General features: G+C 40.5%; 2 protein-coding genes across 6 annotated transcripts in view; one reads left to right on the top strand and one right to left on the bottom strand.

Annotated features, from left to right (window-relative positions):
- The window catches only part of FAM81A (family with sequence similarity 81 member A), a 67,102-nt gene extending 54,665 nt beyond the window's left edge, over nt 1-12,437 (bottom strand). For both annotated transcript variants that reach the window (XM_039491602.1, XM_039491601.1), the window contains exon 1: nt 12,417-12,437. The gene's annotated coding sequence lies outside the window, so the exon portion shown is untranslated. The remainder of the gene's footprint in view (nt 1-12,416) is intronic.
- Nucleotides 1-22,270, top strand: part of MYO1E (myosin IE) — a 139,122-nt gene that overhangs the window by 4,268 nt on the left and 112,584 nt on the right. For 2 of the 4 annotated variants that reach the window (XM_039491598.1, XM_039491596.1), the window contains exon 1: nt 8,232-8,258. The exons of the other annotated variants lie outside the window; for them this stretch is intronic. In XM_039491598.1, coding sequence (XP_039347532.1) covers nt 8,247-8,258 — 12 coding nt within the window. In that variant the 5' untranslated portion in view covers nt 8,232-8,246. Of the gene's footprint in view, nt 1-8,231; nt 8,259-22,270 lie in introns of those variants that run through there. 4 annotated transcript variants of the gene reach the window in all.

The following is a 22,270-nucleotide window of genomic DNA, read 5'->3' as shown; positions in this document are numbered from 1 at the left end:
AGCCACCTGCAGTTCACATAGTATTGATTAACATGAGTATGTTCTTCAAAAAAAGATCACAAGATGAAGCTTGTTCTGTTAATTTAATAATGATTGGAGACACATTTTCATAAAAAATGTTGAAATGACTTTTCATCGGAATACCTGTTTTGACTCTAACTATGAATATTCTGCTACTTTCATGAAGAATCAGCAAAGAATCCTGTGGCACTTATAGACTAACAGACATTTTGCAGCATGAGCTTTCGTGGGTGACTACTTGCATCCGACGAAGTGGGTATTCACCCACGAAAGCTCATGCTGCAAAACGTCTGTTAGTCTATAAGGTGCCACAGGATTCTTTGCTGCTTTTACAGATCCAGACTAACACGGCTACCCCTCTGATACTTGACTTCATGAAGAATATTACTGTACCTTTCATTTCAGTTATTAATTTCTTTCTGAATATTGTTTTAGTTGCCTTATTAATATTGATGACAGCGCTTTGACACTTACATAACACAAAGGGTGTTATTATAAAGGTTAAATGCCTTAGAAATTGAAAAATTAAAGATTTCAGCAGCTAACCATATTCAGTATGTCAACAAATTCTCTTACAGATTAGAGTTCTAATAAATGCTTATTTCAGTTAGAGGATCTGTCATTTTGAAAGACTCTGTTACATGACCCATGTAGGTCTCAAAACAAATTTAACATTTATTACTTTTCATATATTACATCCTGGGTAAAATTGTCATGATAAAGGATGAACTTACTGTTGGTAGTAAACCTAAATAAAATAGTTTTTGAATGCTCTCCAGTGGAAAATTGAGAAACTTTACTGAAGAACCCTGTAGCCACTAAAAACTGATCAATACTGATCAATAATTTCAAACAGTGTCATTTCTACGCTTTGTTACAAACTCCATTGGTTACCTGCAAAGAATGGATGCCATATATCATTGCTGTATATTGTTGCTTTAACATTCTATTGGTTTACATACAGCCAGCCAGCACCGTAACTAGGGATTTTTTCGCCTGAGGCGAGGGACAGGGGTGGCATGTTTGGCTCTTCGGCAGTGGGTTCCTCTCGGAGGGAAGGACCTGCCGCTGAATTGCTGCCATTCTTCGGCAGCAGGTCCTTCCCTCTGAGAGGGACTGGGGAACCTGCCGCCGAATTTCTGCCGAAGAGCCGGACGTGCCACCCCTCTCCCTTGCCGAAGACCAGTGGCAATTCGGTGGCGGGTCCCTCAGTCCCTCTTGGAGGGAAGGACTTGCCGCCGAAGGAGAGACTTTCTGCGCCCCTCACCTTCCGCGCCTGAGGCAAGTGCCTCACTCACCTTGCCCTCGTTACAGCACTGCAGCCAGTGTCTGAAAAGACTCATTTCCTGTGTAACGGCCACTATGCCAATAATTTAGACTATTATAATAATTACAGCCAACATGTAATTTATATGATATTAAATATGCCTAGCTCCGTTTCCAGATCTTAAATGGATCCCTCCCCCTTCTCTGTCTTGAATTTTAGTCTTTAGGGGGGAAAAAAAGGATTTGTTATATAGAGTTAATTTAGTAGTAATAAATGGCATTTTTACATAAAGTACCTTAGATTTAGACCATGGCAATACATTTTTCCTCAGACATTTAATACCTGCTTTTATTCCTGCAGTTTATATGTATGTGTGTGTATGTGTATATGTAAAAACATTGGGCATATCCCATTCTTGTCATATGTGTTCATCATACTTTTAAGTTACCTTAAAAATTAAAGAACAAGATCTCAGTCCTGTGCATGTCCTTAAAGAGATCACCGTATCTCCATATGTAGTTGGAGGAGATTGTCTGCATCACTCTTTTCATCCTCAAAATGTGGAAGGTCTTGATTTTAAGATAGATGACACCATTATTTTTACTTTGCTTTTGCTCTCATTTTTTGCGGCCTGTTTTCCCCCCCATTAATTTCAGTGGACTTTGGTTAAATCTCTTGGTGAGGCTACACTATTTGCCATACATCAGTGGATGTTATTTTCAACTGCATTCAAATGCATTTTTGTACCTTGTAAAATTTGTTGTAGAACTTTTTATTTTGATTTAGAACCAGAAATGATAGCGCTAGGAGTGTCAATGGAAATTGGTGGCCGTGAATTTCTTTTCTCATACTTTGCTGTTGAACCATTGGAAAGATGAGTCTGTTTAAGCGTGAAGTGTAAAGAACCAATATGGCCTCTCGCTTATTCCTTTTTTCTCTCACCCAAAAAACTAACAAAAGTTTTCCCCCATGGAAATGTTTGAAATTGTTGTAGTCTAAATAGCCTGTGATTTGTTAAACTAGTAATTTTTTAAAAATTACTAAATCAGTGGAGCATGACTTTTAAAAACTTATTTCCAAATAGCACCGCAAGAAAGTCTGTTCTGTCAGGTATTTTTTTGACTTGGGTAAAATCAGTGTGAGCTCCCACCTATGAGGAGCGGTAGTTTTAAGATTACATTCAGATCACATCCAGACACTTTAAAAGTTTTAGCACCGTTTTCCTGAAACCCTGAAAGAGATTTTCCCTGTCCCCTCCCCCTCACAATTACTTTGCTAGCCAATTTGTCTGTAGACAATCCGCACACGAATTATTTTACTTCTTAAACTTGTAGGCTAGTCTACATTTATAACAGCTACTTAAGTGTTAATTTAAAAGATTAACAATGTGCTGAAACTTAAATCACATTCCCCAGGCACTATATTAAATTCCTATAAGTTTTCATAACTGTTTATTTTGCTATTGTGATATTTATAAACAAAAAGGTGGATTTGTGAGGTTGTTGTTTTTTTTTTATTGATAGTCTTGCTCATTGTACGTCCTTCTTTGTAATGAAATGCCCCCAGAATGCACAGGGCCAGGCCCTGTAAGGTGCTGAGAATTCAATTACAGCTGATACCTCAGTACCTCTCATGAAGCACTCAGCACCTTTTAAGGATCTTGAAGTTGTTTTACTTAGTGTTAAAAATCACTCCTGCTGCTCCTTCCCCATGTAATGTTATGAAACATTCCAAGAAACTGATGATGAATGAGATGTTACAAGTCTGAATTCAAGACAAGTATATTGGGATGTTTATTGCAGATATTTCTTGCCCAGGTCTGTTTATCAAGTTAGGGTATACTGTATTTTAAACATCTCAAATAGCAAAGAAAATCAATGAACTCTTATTGCTATCATTTCTTTGTGTGACAAAAAGGCTACAGAAATTGTTAGTAGTTCATTCAATGGGGGAGAGACCCAGTCTTGCAAAACCTTATTCATCTGAATGGTGCTCACAGGCAGATCCATTGACCCTACTCTGATTCAATTCTCTTGATTTGTTTTGCCAACTTTCAGTTTTAAATTTTTCATTCAAAATGAAGTAAAAACCTCAGGAAATTCATCTGCAACTGCGAAGTCTGCATGGCTTCATCACAAAAGCTTGAAGTGGGCCAGCAAAGTTCTCAACAAAACTGGGCTGAGGTATGTTTGCAATAAAACATCTAGACCCGGTCTGCATGGTGCAACAAAACTGGCCTGCATAATCACAATGCAGAGACTTCCATAGCTTGGCCAGGTTTGGGGGTCAGATACAGAGCCTGTTGACTCATGCTGGAAAAAGAAAAATCTTTTTGAATTAATAGCATGCCGTGTTTCACCCCTCACTTGCAGTAGTGCCATAGTCTTAAACAGCTTTAAATGGAAGATTGTTCCCATGAGTATGGTAAACTGGATTTGGCTCTATATAATCCGAGTGTAACATTTGACATTCACAGGCAGATGTAGGGCAATTTTAACTAAAATAAGAAGTTTCTATATTTCTCAGAAATACAAACCCACAGACCCCAACAAAGACTCCCTTTGCCTCCCCTGGCAGTTTGTACTGTAGATTATTTCTGCTGAAATTATTGTGTATCACTCGTTTGTTACCTGGTGTCTTTGTGTGTGAGGTTTTCCCAAAGAAAACTGACAGGATAAATAATATGTTGCTTTTTATCTAGAATCATTTACAAATCCTGGAACCAGAGAAAATCAAGTTCGCTCATGTCAAATGAAAACATATGTTCATATACTGCCATTCTGAAACCAACATTGCAGTGCTAATCATTTTGTTCTACTGTAGATGTCAGAATTTGCCTCTCCTCTTGGCACTGATGTCATTCTCCTTTCCTCTATTTCCTCCTCCACCCCCCACCCCCCTTAAGATAGATGTGGGTGGAGTGGTTTGGATTTTAAAAAAGTAAGAAATAACACTTTCTGTACAGAGATTGAATTATACTTAGTGGCAATAGAGCTAAATACGTGGGGCCTAATCCTGAAAGGTGCTGAGAATGTCCTGAATGGTGCTGAGTGCCTTCAGCCTCCATGGAAGTCAGTGGGTGGGAAAACATCTCAATGAGCATTTGAAGGTGCTCGGTACTTTGCAGGAGTGGGCCCTAAAATAGCTAATGTATGAAGCAAATTGTGACCTTGTTCCATACATTTCTCCCTTTCCTATAATATATTTTGCTTGTAAATTTCTGCTTTTCTACTTGAAGGGTGCTTTTTTGACTGTAGACAGTAGCATTAGCCATAACCCTGTCCTCTGCCAAATGTGGAATAGTAGAGCAGAATAACAGCATGTGCTTTGCATTATGTGAACTCTGTGTCTAGAGGTGCATGCATGGAAAAATTTCCTAGCTACATGGTGTTCATGTCTGGCTGATATACAAGACTAAAGTACAGTAGTGTATTCAACAGCAAAACTAATGATTTGTAATGCATGTGTGGGTTTTGTTTGTGTTTATTTTCTCATACAGGTTGTACTTTCTTTCCCCCTTGTGTAATTTTTCTTTACCTCTTTCTTTACGTCAGCTTTTTTTTAAATTATTTTTAGATACATTGTGTGTTATGCATCAGTTTCTTTTAAAAGTAGAGGTTCACTTTCAAACAATGCACATAGAATGTTGTGGTTGCATTTGCATTCATAATTGCCACAACTGTACATACAAATCAGGAATTCCACATGCAATTTGGACATGTCATGTGTGATTTGTGTGTGTAGTTAGTTTTGCACACATTTTGTACAGGGGTCTCTGCTCTCTGGTTTTTGTGTTTTTCATATGTCTAGTCTGCTAAATATTACATTTTTTTTACTGATGCAGAAGGAAGTAGAGCAAAAATGTTGTCAATGAATTGTTTGCGGGTATTCATTCCACAGATTTTGCTTGAGATTAATTAAGTCAAGGGATAATTTGCAGCAGTGTTATACCATTGGTTATGCAGAAAATCTGATTTAAATAAGCTCCCCTGAAGCAAAAAGATTGTACAGTAAAATGTCAAGGCAAGATAATCATCTGCTCCCATATAAATAGTAATATCCCCAAAGGAAACAATTTGTTGGCCAGCTCTTAACAGAAGTTTTAGTAAAATAAATTGCACTGAGAATCAATGCATTTTCTTGCAGAAATATAATTTCAACTATTTTCCCTAGAAATAAAAATTAAAAATGATATTAAAGGCCAGTGTTGTACTCTGGTATTGTCTATCCCCAAACAAAAAGAATCAGGAGTACTTTAAAATAAATGCATCTATATATAGGCTTGGCAGAATTTGATTTATTTTTTATGTATATATGACAAATGATGATTATTTTTAAGCTTTTTTAAAAGATTGATTTAAATTTTCACAGTTTTGGAAAATTATGGGGGAGGTTTCAGATTATTTAATGAGTGGACATTGAGATTCAAAAAGTTAAAGCTTTACAGCTATTAAAATACAAATAGTTGACCTAACATGTCAAACTATACAAAGTAAATATCCTTAAATCAAACTCTAGTAAGTTCTGAAGCAGAATGTCTCACTTTCCATCTGTAAATTTTGATTATTATCAATGGAAATAGTTTTCCTTTGTTTGTGGGTGTATGGTGAAATTGACATTTATCATTTACCAGTAAAAATCCAATCCTTTCAAGTCAAGAATTGTGAACAGATTTCCTTAATCTTCAATATTGTAGCAAATTGTCATGTAGTAAAATATGGATGTGACACAGCTGTGTGTGTATGTAAGGAATATGTAAGTAAGTATATTTAAATTTACAAGGTTAATCCAGTGCAGCAACAATTTTTTTTTTTGCATCAGCTAACCATAATTACAATCCTAATCATTGCATTTGGCAGAAAAACCTATGGGGGTAAGGGGGAAGTCTGCTGGAAACAGCGTTATGTTAATTTCATAGAGTTTTCTTCTTCTCTCATCAGGGAGGAAGGGTTTCTGGCTTTCACATCTTGCTTTGCATATGACCATGGATAACTTAGGGATGACCTTACTGAACTTAAATGGAAATATCTTTACTTGGATGGATTTTCAGCTGGTGTCAATCAGTATAACTTTGTTGAACTCAGTAGTGGTGACTTAAATGGAACTATACTAATTTACATCAGCCTATGATCTGGTCCACTGTGTCAGCCTATTTAACCATAGGCTATGGCTTCATTGTTTTTACCTCTCACCTTGCATTCTGGTTGCTACCACACTGGTACTTAAGTGACACGTGTGGCTTTAAATCAGTCTGAAGCCATAGAGAAGGAAAACCAAAGTAGTAATTCTCAGAACTGAGGAGAGAGAGTATTTACTTTACAGAAATAAGTATTTGGAAAATACTCCATATCCTCTACAAACACAGACAAATCAACAGGCTATGGCTTTGGCAGATAGAATGTTATCTTACCTTATAGCTAACTTTCCAAATGGAACCATTTCAGCCCACTGGAATAGCCAATTAAAGTCTCATTTTGAAATGCATAATACAGAGTGTGGTTATTGGAGCTGAGGCTTTACAAATAGACAGAACTAAATCTTTTAGAGAAAAATCATATTAAGGTATTCTTTAAAATGATTTAACCTAAATAGAGCCTAAATTAATAACCTTTTATTGGTATTATAAAGCTTTTAGGGGGAGATTTTCAAAGGCAAAAATGAGAACATCTAACTCCCATTGAAATCCTTTGGGCTTTGGGTGTACAACTGTCCTTTGTGCCTCTGAAAGTCTCCCCTTGTTTACAATGATGTTCTCATACTGTAGGCTTGTAATGTCAGCTACACATCTGTGGCTCTAGGTTCTAGAGCAATTCTGCATTACAGGGGGGAAAATGCCATCTAAGTATTGTACAGAACAAATTACACTTGAAAGCTACGTTAAAAGAACATTAAGGTTGCAAAGTTAAGCATTCAGAAGTAAGGAAGTGACAGAATTAAGTTTGCACAGACAACCTTAATTCAGCTCTCTTGTGCATATGCATTATGATGGTCTTGCCGGAAAGACAATAGGTGATCATGTAATCAAAGACTAGAATGGATGGTAATCACTTAATAGGAAGTGATTCAACATTTTGTTTTCTTCTTTTTGTTCAGTGTGTCCCCATGCTTTATTTACTGCACATGAGTCAACCCCTGCTCTAAAAAGACAGAATTATTAATTTCCTTATGGGATTTTGTGACATTTATCATTATAGTAGCAGAGAGCTTCACAAATATTAATGAATTCATTTTTACAACACCTCATGAGATGAGAGAGGCTGGTATTATCCCCATTTTATAGATGGGGAACCAAGGCACAGAGGGAACAGCACTTCTGAAAATCAGATCCCAGGATCTCAAGTCAACCACCCAGAAAATGAGGAAAACAATTAGTGACCAGCGTTAAAAGTTTGGTTTAAGTGACTTGCCTCATATCAAATAGGAACTCTGTGATAGAAATCATCCAGTTCTGCAGTGCAATATTCCACTGCCTTAACCATAAGACCATCCTTTCTCTAAATGCAGTTCCCTGTCTCATTCACTACACACTTTACACTGTATGCACTAAATGAGTCAGGGATTCCATAGACAGCTGATGTCACTACACAACTCTAATTCCCTAACCCCAGGTCCATCCAGTACACTGAATGAGGCAGGGGTCATGTGGATAAAGGATATGTGATTAAGTAATTAAAGACTGTATCTTAATGCATATATTCCCAAGAGAGCTGTATTAAGATTGCACAGACAATCTTAACTCTGGCATTTTCTAATTTTTGACTGTTTGATGGATTTTCACAGGGATGGCAAAAGGCACATTTGACACAAAGGCTGCCCCCCTACCATATTTCAACTCCCTGCTCCAAAGCCTGGGAATACTAGAACTTCTAATAGACAAGGCTGTCAGGCAACCTTATTAATAAATGGTGCTACCAGTCCTACCTGTAATATAGTGAAGCCTCCATTCTATTATGTGCGAATGAAAAATCTGGTAAGCAAAAATTATTTAATTCTTTAAAAAAAATTGGTGAAATGTGAAAAAAATGTCTCAGTTCTCTGCAAAGTCCAGATAAATCATTGTCCTCAGAGTTAGTCTGGATTTACACTGGAATAGTTGTAACGATAACTTAGCTCTTGTCATCTGAAGATCTCAAAATGGTTTACAAAGGTGGGCCTGTATCATTACTCCCTTTTAGGGAATTTGAGGCACAGAGAGGTTAAGTGATTTCCCTGAGGTCACAAAGCAAGTGGCAGAGCTGAGAATGGAACTGAGGTTAGTAGCAAGAGGAACATAGGCTAACAAGGGCAACCATCCAGATGGGAGCACAATTGCTAAAAGTAATGATACTACTTGTTGGAAAGTGCATAAAACCAAAAAATTGCTTGGTAAATTTATAAATGGCTCTCTTCCATGAAGTGTACTAATTGAATGTAAATCTTCCAGAGTGATGCAGAGGGGCCATATATTAACTAAGAGCTTGTCTGCATGGTGCAGCAGTGTGCATTACAGGAGTATGAATTCTAAAGTGCACCAGTGTATAACACTGTCTCCTATTGGTGCTGTTAGAAGCAGGTTCAAGTTAGAGCAGCACCACAGCTGCTATAATTTGCACCAGGATAAGGAGTGGCACCTTGCAGCTCACTGGATCGAGAGAGTGCAAAGATTGCTGTTTTCCCCACTCCATTAAGGCACCATGCTGAGTGGAGGTCAGCCAGACCCAAGGATAGGGGCCTTAGTGATCATAAAATTGGCATGTTATGCAGGGCTCATGTAAAAGTGGTTATTTTAACCTAGTTTCTCACTGGCAAAATTGGAAAGGGATGATTTAAGCAAAACTGTGCGTCTCCAGAAGTTATTTTGATGTTTAGTTTAGCAGACTGAAGTCTAAATGAGACATTTTGGCATCCTGTATGTAGGATTTACAGCCTTATAATGAGTAGCTGCACACATTCCTACACAGGAAGTGTGAGGGCAGCTTTTGTAGCCAGCTCAGAGTCATTCGCTGAATCACCTTAGTCAGCTGAGCTCAAATCTATAAATTGTTTGCTACTGTCACCCTTGTGGTTAATTTAAGTATTTAAACCCTGTTCATGTCAGAACTGTACAGCCTCATTTATGACCGTAACAAAGCATGGCCTCTCCATTTTGGCACATGTTCTTCACACTCAGAGTTAAATCTCTTACAAGTGTCTCTTATTATGAGCAAATAGTACACGTTGCCAGATCTTTGAGCCAGCACCTTTACAGGTTAACTATTTGAATGTTGAGATTCCACTTTATTCATGAGACTTGAGATTCTATGCAGTTTGGCAATGCTATTGTTGTTTATTATTTTTTGCAATTCATGTCAACCTCCATGCCTTTTCTCAGTTGCATCTTACTATAAGCAGAAATATAGAAAAAAAGAGATTAGGATTATTTTGTTATCAATTTGTTTTTTTACAATGCCAAGCAACAGATTTATTTATTTTTACTTGGATAACAATTTATAGAAAGTATCAGTGCTTTTGATATTTGCAGTGACAATACCTCACAATTTAATATTTTTATCTTAACACTAATTTAAGAAGTCTCATTCCTCCCTGTACTAATAACTGAATAACTATGCTACCAAAATATTTGAACTTCATGTAGATAAATATTGCTGACAAATTTTAAATCACATAAAAGTAGTTTGCTGGGTTACAAGGTCTGTTAATTTCTTGAGTATGCAAGCATAAAACTAACAGATGTTTTGGTATGAAATTACCACCACCATTTTTCTGTAATAGTCCATAGCAAAAATTGACCTATAAAATATTTTCATGCTCTGTATTCTTCCTGAATGTTTCACAGCATTAATATTCCATTAGTTTTGAGGTCTTTGAGCTATAATGGTTCTTTTGGTATCTTATGGACACATTTACCTACAATAATCCCTCTATCTTTCTGCCCATCAAATGGTAGATTTAAGATGAGGTGGAAAATATTTTGACATTTCATCCATAAAGTAGAAGCTATGTGATCCTTTCAATATGAACCCAAATGAAAAATATAAGGTACATTTCTAGAAACCTAATCTCAAAAGCCATTTTGTGGTACTTAAGGTGACATTAGTATGTGAATATCTTTGAATCATTCTTCTCCATGAAAAACTAAAACTGTGTAAGTGTAGATTTCAGATGTTTAATAAAAAACCTGCACTCTGAAATAAGTCTGTTTTTAATGCACATCTGCTGAAGGGGAAAATTGTGCAATAAAAGTATACAAGAATGATTTATAGAAACATTTAGAAAGAAATGTCTTTCACTAGAAAACAACCCCCTCCAAAATCAGGGGAGCTTTATATTTGTTAATTACAGCACAGTCAACTTGATTTTGTTGTTCATGGAAAAATACAGAGTAAGAATTCCAAAACTACGTATCCTCCCTTGCTTTTTAAAGGCTTGATTTTCCACATACTGGCTACTACACACTCGAGACCTGAATTATAAAACAGTTCCACACAATTTGTATGTTTCCTGTGGGTTTATTTCCCAGAAGATTGCATGAGGCATGGTTTCTTCAGATAAATGTCTTGGTTTTGCTATTTGTTAACTTCCTTTCTATTTGGACATGAATCAGAATTTCTAAGTTAATCAGAGAGCATTGAAAAACTAGAGATGGGGGCAAAGTTAGCAAGACAACGTATGTGCAAGTTACTCAAGAAAATAATCCACCAATGAATGAGACCATGTATTAGTATGAGCTCCATAGTCTTATTAGTGTGTTGATCTTTTTCTTAATGATACAATTTAGATACTGTCTTCCACTGCAATAATTTGGTATAGACCAGTCCTCACCTAGGGAAAACTTCCTTTGAAGTTTAGGTTTGCTGCAATCTAAATTAAAGTTTTGCATACTGCAGTATATCTAAACAATTTCACTATCTGTACATAACATTTCTGTGGAATATAAGCAAAACTGGTGTAAAAAAATGGTACTCCATAAATTTTTATTGCTTTGAGTATCTTGTCCCTAAAACAGGCCTACTTACTCAACTAACCATTAAAATACAGTAGTCCCTCTGGGCTCAGTCCAGAAAACATTACCAGGCATAAACCAATGAAACCACTCAAGATGTCTTCCCATTGACTTCAGCAGGAGTAGGATTGTGCCTTATGCCTTGTACTGTTTCCAGGATTGGGCTATATTGTGGTGACCAGGGGCGGCTCTACGTTTTTGGGCGCCCCAAGCAGTCATGCGCGGGAGGCGCCCCGGAGCCGCGGGAGCAGCGGACCTCCCGCGGGCATGACTGCAGAGGGACCGCTGGTCCCGCGTGGCTCGGCCGGACCTCCCGCGGCTGCGGACGGTTCGCGGGTTCGGCGGCTCCGCTTGAGCTGCCGCAGTCACGCCTGCGGGAGGTCCAGCCGAGCCGCGGGACGAGCGCCCCCTCCGCAGTCATGCCTGCGGCAGGTCCAGTCGTCCCCGGGGCTCCGGTAGACCTCCCGCAGGCATGACTGCGGCAGGTCCGCCAGCCCAGCCTGCCGCCCCGGCCGCAGGGCGCCCTACATTGTGCCGCCCTAGGCACCAGCTTGTTTTGCTGGTGCCTAGAGCCGCCCCTGGTGGTGACTCCAGAGCAATTTTAAAAAAATTGAAATGTGGAGACAGTGAGCGCATAATGCAGTATGTACATGTTACTGCTATTAAAATCTTACTCAAATATTATTTGTGGTATTTGAAGACTAAAACAAAAACATAACATTAATCAATGACCAGCAAAGGAAACCTAGTTTCATGAATGCTAATTATGAACGTTTAAAAAAATGAAAGTTTAAACAGTAGGCTTGGGGGTGGGGGAGGGCAAGACTGCAGTACTAAATGTAATTTAGAATTGTGGCTGGTAAATTGGTACTTGCTGATCAAGTTAATGAGACACATTGTAGGCTGATGAATGACAGCTAGGAAAAATCTAGGCCAAAACTGGACAAAAATGTAAGGATAGAATAGCATAGTGGAATGCAAGTAATCGGTTTCTTCAAAGCATCAGTATATGCTAATTTTTTTGGCATTAATGTCACAACCAAACTGACTTTGTTTTAATCATTTTCAGTTACATAGCTATTTGTATTGCAGTAGCACCTGTAAGCCACAACTAAGATTGTGGCCTGTAGCACAGTGCAGACTCACCCCTGCAGCGCTTCCTGCTGGTCATCCTCAGGAATTAGCTCTTCGACCCAGGAGTGCCCTCTGCAGGTCAGTGATCTTCTTGCCGTTGGCCCCCCATGTCCCACCCAGGACCCCAGTGCCCTTATCTCAGGGTTCACCCTCCTGCAGTACCCCAGAGTCTTACTGGGTTTCTGCACCCCAGCGGAACCCCCACCCCCACATTGCCTCAGTCGTGGCTACTGCCAGTCTCTGTGTAGCCCCCACACCCTGGGGTGGACTGCAGTCTATCAGCCAATCATCACAGGCAACAAGGGGTTTGGACTGGTTGCCTTTACCCACCCTCCAGCTGCCCCTCCACAAGCCCAATACCTAGGAGGCCTAGAACTAGGCCCTGCAGCCTGGGGAGTTGCCGGCCTAGGGCTTCCCAGCTACTTCGGCCTTTCCCCAGCCCTGCCTCCCGCTAGGTCCCCTGGATGAGTTCCCCAGCATCCAAGCCTGTCTCCCTCTCAAGTCAGAGAAAGACTGCTCTCACTGGCTTCCATGGGCCCAGTTGCTTAGTTTGGGGCGTGGCCCCAGCTGCAGCCACTTCCCCCTCATCAGCCGGGGTTTTACTCCCTTGCCCAGCCCCAGCCCTCTGCAGGGCTCTTCTGGGCTGGAGCAGGGGTTCACCCTGCTACCTGGCCCCATTATCCTACACACTATACAGACACATAGTAAAAGACAGTATCTACCCCAGAGAGTTTACAATCAATAGACAAGACAAAGGTGGGGAAATTGTAACTACCCACATTTTACAGATGGGCTCCAGAGGGACAGATTTTTAAAGATATTTAGCCTCCTAAAGATACAGATAGATGCTTAGTGGGATTTTCAAAAGTGCCTAGGCACCTAGCTCCCATTGACTTCAGTGAGAATTAAGTGTGTAGATTCTTTAGAAAACCTCAATAGGCTCCTGTCTGATTTAAAAAAAAAAAATTCCCATAGAGATTAAGATTAGGATTTTCAAATGAGCCAAATTCAATTGGAGATGGTCACCTAACTCCCTTAAATTCTTTTGAAAATCTCAGCCCTGGTGACTTGTGCGTGGTCACAAAGGAAGTCTATGGCAGAGCCAGGAATTGAACCCACATCCAGTGCCTTCAACAAAAGATTATCCTTTACTCTTTTTATTACAATCATACATTAATAATAATAACAACATGAATTTATGCTTTCATTGAAATTTGTTATGGGAAAAATAACATTTTGCAGCATGCACAGATGTTGATCTACATGACTAGAGAGCTCTCTTTTAGTTACCATCTGTTACTTTTTAAAATCATATTCTGAACTTTTGGCCCTATCTGTGCATGTAGAATGCTGAGGTGAGCTGTAGAATCTCCACAATGGCTGTCTAGTGTACATTTACCCTCAGACTGTTTGACGTTTTATAAAAGAAGCAGCTACAGCTCTGCTTCTTGGAGGAATTCACATTTTACATAGAATTTAGATGTTACTACTGATTCCAAAGTCAGACAGAGGGTAATGCCTACTCTCTCCTTTGGATGAAGAAACTACAACTGGAGAGTGTCTTTTATAAGTGCTTTTTTTGTTGCTCTGTAAAATATGCACTGGGAGCTGCTCTGTTAGCCAACGACTGTTGGATTCAGCAAACAGAAGACTTCTACAAAAATCTACTGATCTTTAGTGCAGAGTCATTGTGATATTTTTTCATTTCTTACATGAGTTATTTATTTTTGCCTATATTATACTGAATTAGAAATAGCTTTAACTTACATTTGATTGTTTGGAATAAGTTTGTGGTTTTTTGTAACATATTGGTGGGATGATGGGAACATGCATGGCTTTAGGAGAGGAAGGCAGGAATACAGGGGGAGGTGCTTATAGTGAAAAAGAATCAATACCCCATTTGTAGAGCCAAATTCTGGCCTAAGCAAAACTCACAATGTGTAACTCTCATCAGGTTCATGCCACTGTTGGGCTCCACAGCCAGGAATGCTTAAGCAGAACAGGAGGCTCTTTTCCCATCTGTTCTTGAGGCAGTCGGGTAGATCTTTATACAAATGCCCAATCCCTTCCCAGGGTGACTTTGCCTAATTTCTGTATATGCCACTTGGTTCCTAAGGGATGATGTCAGGAGATACCTTTCCTTTCATCCCATGAGGAGGTATATGTTCTTCCTCAGCTAAGTGACAGCCAGAGAGACCGAATGGGCCCATTAGGGTGACTATATACACCCCTTTCTAGGCAATCGAGGGCAGAGCCTTCTCAGTGACAGCTTCTCAATACAATGTAAGGACTCAGTTTCCAGCTTTGCTCAGTTCAGATTCTTATTCCATACCTATCAGTGTGGCATATCGAAGCTTTCTTTGCTGATGGAGTTGTTCAGTAGTCAGAGCTGCCATAGCTCCTGCAGGCCCAGCTGGATGATGGTGGAGTTGGTAGGTGGGATTGGGCTCCGTATAGAATTACTGATGGGCTAAGAGGAATGGGAAGTCAGTCATAAGTGTCCTCAAAGTTTTGCATACATTACTGACATGTAAAACTGGGTCAGGAGTTGGCCCTTAGTGAATTACAATTTGAGTTCCAACTATAGTAGAGTAGCGTGGGAAAAAATGACTTCAGTATAGCATAGTGCCTCGGTAGTTTTTGTTGGCCAAGTTACACTTGTTTTCTCTCTTTATATAGCCCTTCTCTTTTGGGTTGCAACACAGAGGTCAAGACACATGGTGATTTTCAGATAGGAGGATATGGATGTATCATCATTGACGCAAATGAGCCAATTTACATTATCTTACTGAAGCAATAGAAAAATTGGTAGTTCAGTATCTGACATAGGGAATCCTAGGGCTACATCCTGGATTCCCAAAGTGTCAATACTGAACTAGACTTGTCTAGTTATTAAGATATATTTAGCCTGGCTCTCTGCTGTCTTGCACTTTGTGTGGTTGTTTACACTTTTGGCTGTTCTGATTTGCACAGGTGTAAATAAATACAGAATGTGTGTGGCAGTGGAGACTTAGGCCCATCATATCAGAGGAATGAGGACTTTTCCTAGCTTGATACTGTACTTTGAATAATTAAGTCTGCATGTGTGCAAAGTCTGCAATTAATGCTGCAACCTGATATGTGATTCTACTTACTACTTCTGTGTGTGTGTGTGTGTGTGTGTTTTGTTTTTTTTTAAGTGCAATGTTTTCATTAGTGATAATGGAGATGAATTCATTTTCTGAGTTTAAGCTATCTCCAGATATATGGAATATGTATTATTTCCTCTGAGGAGTTTGCTGTGGTTTTCATTGATCCTGACCTCGGCGTCAGGAATATATATTAATTTAGCAAAGTGCAGGAACCTATACTCAGGCTATAGAGTGGTTAAAATAGCATACAGTAGTAGAGGATGGATTAATGTGACCTTATGTATGTAGTACTGCCATATTAAAAGACAGATTTAGTATTAAAGAAATATTTAGCTTTCCAGTTTTAAGTGTCAGTTACCCATCTGACTTTTCCAGAGATCTTAAAGCTGTTCCCATGAATACTAACCTTTAAAGTTTTCCTAGTGGTTAAATAGGAATTCTAGTTTTAGGGCTTTTAATGTCTGAAATACCAGCACACCCAGTCCAGAGAGACTTGATCTCAATGTGCTGAATTGGTGCATTTCCGACAGCAGTTTCTTGGAAGTGGGAATGGTAGTGGCTTGCTTTGTGTTTCTGTATCCCTAGTTGATTATAGGAACGCTGGAGGGAGAACTGAAGAGAAGTGGATAGCTAATTCCTGTATTTCATAACTGCTATTGTTTAATAGATTTCCAGATGAAACATATAGTACCATCCATGAAAAGTAGGACTGACTTAGATGTCTAGCCATTGGTTTTGCAAAACCTAACCTTCCTAGAACCACAAGCTCAAATCCTGGTAGGGTTGTATTACGCTTAGGTTTTATTTCCATAGCACCATTAAAAATAAAGGATTGCATTAGAATAGAATATGGCTATCTGAGGGTTTTTACCAGAGAGCTAAATCCTGGCCTCCTAAGTCTTCCTCACCCACAAGACCTCTCCAAGATCATCAAATGGAGGAGAACCCTGCCTTCCCCACTCTAAATCCTGGGGAACCTGCACAGTCACTCCATGATTGGTAATGCAGCTTAGGCACTGTTGTCTGTGAAGCGTGGCTGCTGTGCTCTGCTCTGCAGGAGATGTTGGTGAAGCCACCCTTTGCCCCCACCCATGTATATTAGAAATATGGTGGTCCCAGTTATTTGGGCCGTGTTCATATGCAAGAGAGGGGAGAGGGTCGGACTTGTCCTTTAGTAAAAGCCAAAAGATAATTTATGACACTTAATCCTTTCTATAGAATTATAGGACTGGAAGGGACCTGGAGAGGTCATCTAGTCCAGTCCCCTGCACTCATGGCAGGACTAAGTATTATCTAGACCGGGGTGGCCAACCTGTGGCTCCAGACCCACATGTGACTCTTCAGAAGTTAATATGCGGCTCCTTGTATAGCCGCCGACTCCGGGGCTGGAGCTACAGGTGCCAACTTTCCAATGTGCCGGAGGGTGCTCACTGCTCAACCCCTGGTTCTGCCACAGGCCCTGCTTCCACTCCACCCCTTCCCATCCCCTCCCCTGAGCCTGCTATGCCCTCACTCCTCCCCCTCTGAGCCTCCTGCACAACACAAAACAGCTGATCAGGAGGTGCGGGGAGGGCGGGAGAGGCGCTGATCAGTGGGGCTGCCAGTGGGCAGGAGGCTCTGGGAGCGGGCGTGGGGGGGAGCTGATGGGGGGGCTGCTGACGTATTACTGTGGCTCTTTGGCAATGTACATTGGTAAATTCTGGCTCCTTCTCAGGCTCAGGTTAGCCACCCCTGATATAGACCATCCCTTACAGGTGTTTGTCTAACCTGCTCTTAAAAATCTCCAATGATGGATTCCACAACCTCCTTAGGCAATTTATTCCAGTGCTTAACCACCCTGACAGGAAGTTTTTCCTAATATCCAACCTAAACCTCCCTTTTTATATGATTCTGTCTCTATACAAGGAACAGGAAGGTCAACTTAGATCTCCGTGTGATTATATCATCACCACAGAACAAACACAATATATTCATGGAGAGGAGTCAGTGTTTTTAAGAAATGCACCTTCTGCCTTATATTGCACCAATAAATAAGTAAAAGATATAATTGAATTAGGTATTTAAAAATAGAATTCAAGAAGAAAATTGGAATAAAAAGATTTGTAATTACTTGGATAGCTTAATATGCTCGCTATATGGAATTGCTGAAGCAACTGTTAAGCTTAGTGGTTTTGGTTTTTTGTTTTTGTTTTTTTTAGTCATCAGCCAAAAGAACCACATTCTGAAAGAAATGAATATAAGATGCTTCCCTAACACCAGAAGAAACACACATTGACTTCATTGGCAGTTATGCCTGCTCCCCTTTAACTCAATGACAGAAGTCCCCTGGACTTCAGTGGGAGCAGATGTGTCCTTTCTTTTGGATCTCCTGGGTATGATCTTTTCTTTTCCTTTTTCTAAAAAACTCCAGTCCCAATTAAATAAAAATTTAGTCTGATAAAGACTAAGGAGACTAAATTGTAAGAGTCTACTTCAGCTACAGTATGAGGCAAGATGTCTTATAACTGAGACTTCCACCGTATATTAAGACTATCTAAAATTTTATCCACAATGGGCAATGGCTTGAATTTGAGACAATTAAATACTTTATTTAGATAATAATTTTGGTATAAATGCACCAAAGAAACCTCTCTTAAAAGCTTAAAACACAGCAGGAACTTTTTTCTAAGAAGTCCTATTGCAGTAATGTGGGATAGCCTTAGTATTTTCTAAGGCCTGGTCTACATTAGGGGGTGGGGATCAATCTAAGATACACAACTTCGGCTACATGAATAACGTAGCTGAAGTCAACCTACTTAGACCACTCATCGCGGTGTCATCACTGCGGTGAGTCAACCGCTGCCGCTCCCCCATCGACACTGCCTGCGCCTCTTGCAGTGCTGAAGTACAGGAGTCGACGGGAGAGCATTCGGGGGTCAATTTATCGTGTCTAGACTAGACACAATAAATCGACCCCTGCTGGATCGATCGCTGCCCGCCGATCCGACCAACAGCTTATGTTGGCCTAATTTATGTTGCTCAGGGGCCTGAATAAATCACCCTCCTGAGTGACATAAGTTATACCAACATACGCACCAGTGTGGACAGTGCTATGTTGACAGGAGAGCTTCTCCCACTGATATAGCTTCTGCTGCTCGCAGGAACTGGAGTAAACAACTAAGAGCATCTTCCATTGGCATCAGTGCAGCTGTGCCGCTATAAACTCTCTAGCGTACTTATGCCCTTAGTTTTCCTCCATAAAACCTCCTTTCCTTAGTTAGAGAGAGAGGAATCTAATCAAAGGCACTGACTTTCTAATGTGTTGGGGGATTCTCAACCCCCTAGCTCTGTCCCAGGCCCCACCCCCACTCCACCCCTTCTCCCAAGCCCCCGCCCTGCCTCTTCCCACCCCTGCTCTGCCCCGTCCCACCTCTTCCCGCTCCATTCCACCCCCTCCCCTGAGCACTCCCGGCCCTCGCTCTTCCCCTTCCCCCAGTCCCTCTTGCACACCACAGAACAGCAGATCTGCTGTGGGCAGGAGGTGATGAAGGTGATTGGCGGGGCCACCGGTAGGTGGGAGGCGCTGGGTGGGGGGGGAAGCTGTCTGCCAGTGGCTCCTCAGCACCCACCTTTTTTTTTTTCTTTTCTTTTCCTGTGGCTACTCCAGCCCTGGAGCACCCACAGAGTCAGCGCCTGTGAATCTAATGTCACAGTTGACCACTATTCTGGGAACAGTCTCACTTCATGTGGAAAAAGACAAGCGCTGAAGTAGTTTGCCCAGTACATTTAGATTGTCAGTGTACTCTTTAGAGTACATATACATACATTCATAAACCTACCGCAGTCATTAATGACATTTCAATGAGCCTGTTCTGAACGCAGTAGCTTAAATGTAATACAGAGAAGCATGTTGTTTTCAGAACTAATGACCTCAGTGATCACAGAAAAGCTGTTTACTCTGACACACCTTTAGGGCGTTCACCTGTGGCTGAAATCAGTTTGTATTTCCTTTATCTTATGAATTTGTTAAGGAAAGAAACACAGTGCTTTTCATATCAGTCCATCCCTTGTCATATTCACTCTTCCGGTACACTTATCTGTAATCAGCATGGGGTATGTTTAAAAAGCTGTGAGCAAGAGGCTGGCCCACAAATGCCATTAACAGATGATGACATTTTTATTTTGTTTTTTAGCTGGGGCATCGAGGCTCAGACACTAAGGCCTTGTCTACACTGCCACTTTACAGCACTTCAACTTTCTCGCTCAGGGTGTGAAAAAACACACTCCTGAGCGCTGCAAGTTTCAGCGCTATAAAGTGGCAGTGTAGACAGTGCACCAGCATTGGTAGCTGCCCTCCCAGCGCTGGTAGCTACTCCCCTTGTGGAGGTGGGTTTTTTTACAATGCTGGGTGAGCTCTCTCCCAGCGCTGTGCCACGACTACCCAGCCCCGTTAAAGCACTGTCGCGGCAGTGCTTTAACATTGCTAGTGAAGACATGCCCTAAGACAAACAGAATACAATCAGCTAGCCTCCCTCATGTTAAAACATTAGCAATTTAGATAATAATTTTAGTATAAATTGGCTGAAGGTGTTATTTACACCTAACTGATATTGGGTAACTAACTATGGAGGAGAGTTGGTCTTTTTCATGATTCGCCTTGTGTGTTCATTTTCAATAAGTCTGAGGACCTCATGTGCTCCGTACAAAGGTGATATGTACCAAAGTTGTATGTCAATATTTAATTTCTGTCAATAAATAATGTTCCAGGCACTATACATGAAACAAGATATCAGATTAAAATATCAGAGACATAATATTAAATCAGAGTACTATGCATGAAGATCTTCTGAAATAAGGGCTTTACAGACCGTTAAAGTCCTTGCTCTGAAGTTCTTCTCAGAACAGGGGGGCTTGCACTGAAAAATCAAGGCCAAAAAGACAAGTATACAGTTTCCTTTCCAGTACTACATCCAGAAGCTCAGCAAGTTACCTGGGATCCAGTCGATTAAATGCTGAAACTAGAGATGAGCCTGAACCAAAATTGTGGATCCAAACCCCAGATGTGGGTCAAGGCCTGAGTCTGCAGCTCAGATTTGCCTCTCTAGTGGTCTGAATCTGAGCAGAGACTCCAACCAACCTGGGAGTCTTCTGTCCCTTCAGTTCTTTTCTAGAGCTTTTGGCACCCATAGTTCCCAATTTACCAGTTTCATTATATCCAGCTTTCCTGCATACTCCAGTCTGAGCTTCCATTCCCCCTGGGAGGGACTTGGGCCACCTTTTGCCCTCCTAGCATATGCCACACAAATAAATATAAAAGGTGCCCTGCTTTCAGAGGCCTACATGGGAAAAGGACAAAGCATAGAAAGCTCCCCAGGGAACGTGAAATTCCTCAAGTCCCAGCGTATATCAAACAAAAGCCTCGCTTCCTTAATATTTGTAGAGCAGGTTTTTTAGCTGGCTAGAGTCCTGTCTGAATGACTGCAAGGGACAAAGCAAGTTAGAATGTTCCAGTCAGCCTGGGTGTAACCCAGTTATTATAATTTCTACTGGATCTCTATTATGCAGGAACAATTAAGTCACTCATAATTTAGTGTGGTATAGAAAGTGTTCAGCCAAAAATACCAATGGTAACTTCCTACTTTTAGAATTCTGTGCAAACGTCAGATCATCTTTTTTTCCCCAGTCTCCTTATGTTTCTGTTTTAAACATAGCTGGAGATGGATTGAATGAGTAGTAATCAGGATATTTAAAAGTGGTGCTGTCAAGTCCATAAGGTCCCAATATTTATTTTACCTTTGAAATGGCCATCATCTGGTACTAAAATATCCTCCAGATTTGATTTCTATATGAGAAATACAGATGAGGATGAAAAATCCACAGCCCTGTCACTGAAAAAATAATGTGTTTTTTAAAAAAAAAACAAAAACACAATGCCCTCTTCTTGTATCATCCTCCTCTTTTGGGATTTATAGTAACCCATAAACTCATAAACACTATTCCTGGAGTTATCTGTCATCATTGAGAATGCAGGTGCACAAATAAGGAAGAAAATGAAAGGGAAGTTAATATCAGCTTAGTGCGTTCGCCAAGCAAAAAGGCACAAAATCAGTAGCTAAAGAAATGTTACATTCATGCTGTTAACAGGATATTGCAAACAATGAAAATGTTAAGTATTTAGATGAATGTGTCTTTAAGGGTCTCTTTGTGGCTTATTATTAAGCCAGTTGAAATGCTTTGAGAAAAAGGAAGTTCTCTCCCATTATAATGGAGCCATGAGCTTTTATGGGCTTAGACCTTTGGCAGGACTTTACCATGGGATTTTTGTAACAATTAAAGTAATTTCTCACCCCTAACACTTCCACACATCTCAAAGATTAAAAGTGAGGGAGTGGTTTCATTTGGTTCAGTAAGGGCAAGTCAGGATCATAACTACACTAGTAGGGGGGATATTTTCTTTTTCTTCTGATCCAATTACTATAGCTGTAGCTATAATAACACAAAAATCTCACTTTTCCCCAAATCCTGCCCCCTTTTTCCTGTCCAAGTAACTCGGCTGAGCACTGAAAAACTGCTGTGGCAAGAGTCAAGGAAAAACCTCACACCCAGGCTGTGGAGTGGCAGCAGAGCCACTCTGGGTATGTCTGCACAGCAATTTAAGCCCAGGCTCAAGCCAAACCCTCTTTGCGTCTGCACTGCAAATGTGCTAACCTGGGGGAGACCCAGGGTCCCAGGACCCTGCAGGGCTGGAGGGTCCAA

Source organism: Mauremys reevesii, linkage group 10, assembly GCF_016161935.1.
Source record: "Mauremys reevesii isolate NIE-2019 linkage group 10, ASM1616193v1, whole genome shotgun sequence".
NCBI lineage: Eukaryota > Metazoa > Chordata > Testudines > Geoemydidae > Mauremys > Mauremys reevesii.
The sequence above is the reverse complement of the archived record's forward strand: the minus strand, read 5'-3'. Positions and strand labels throughout refer to the sequence as shown.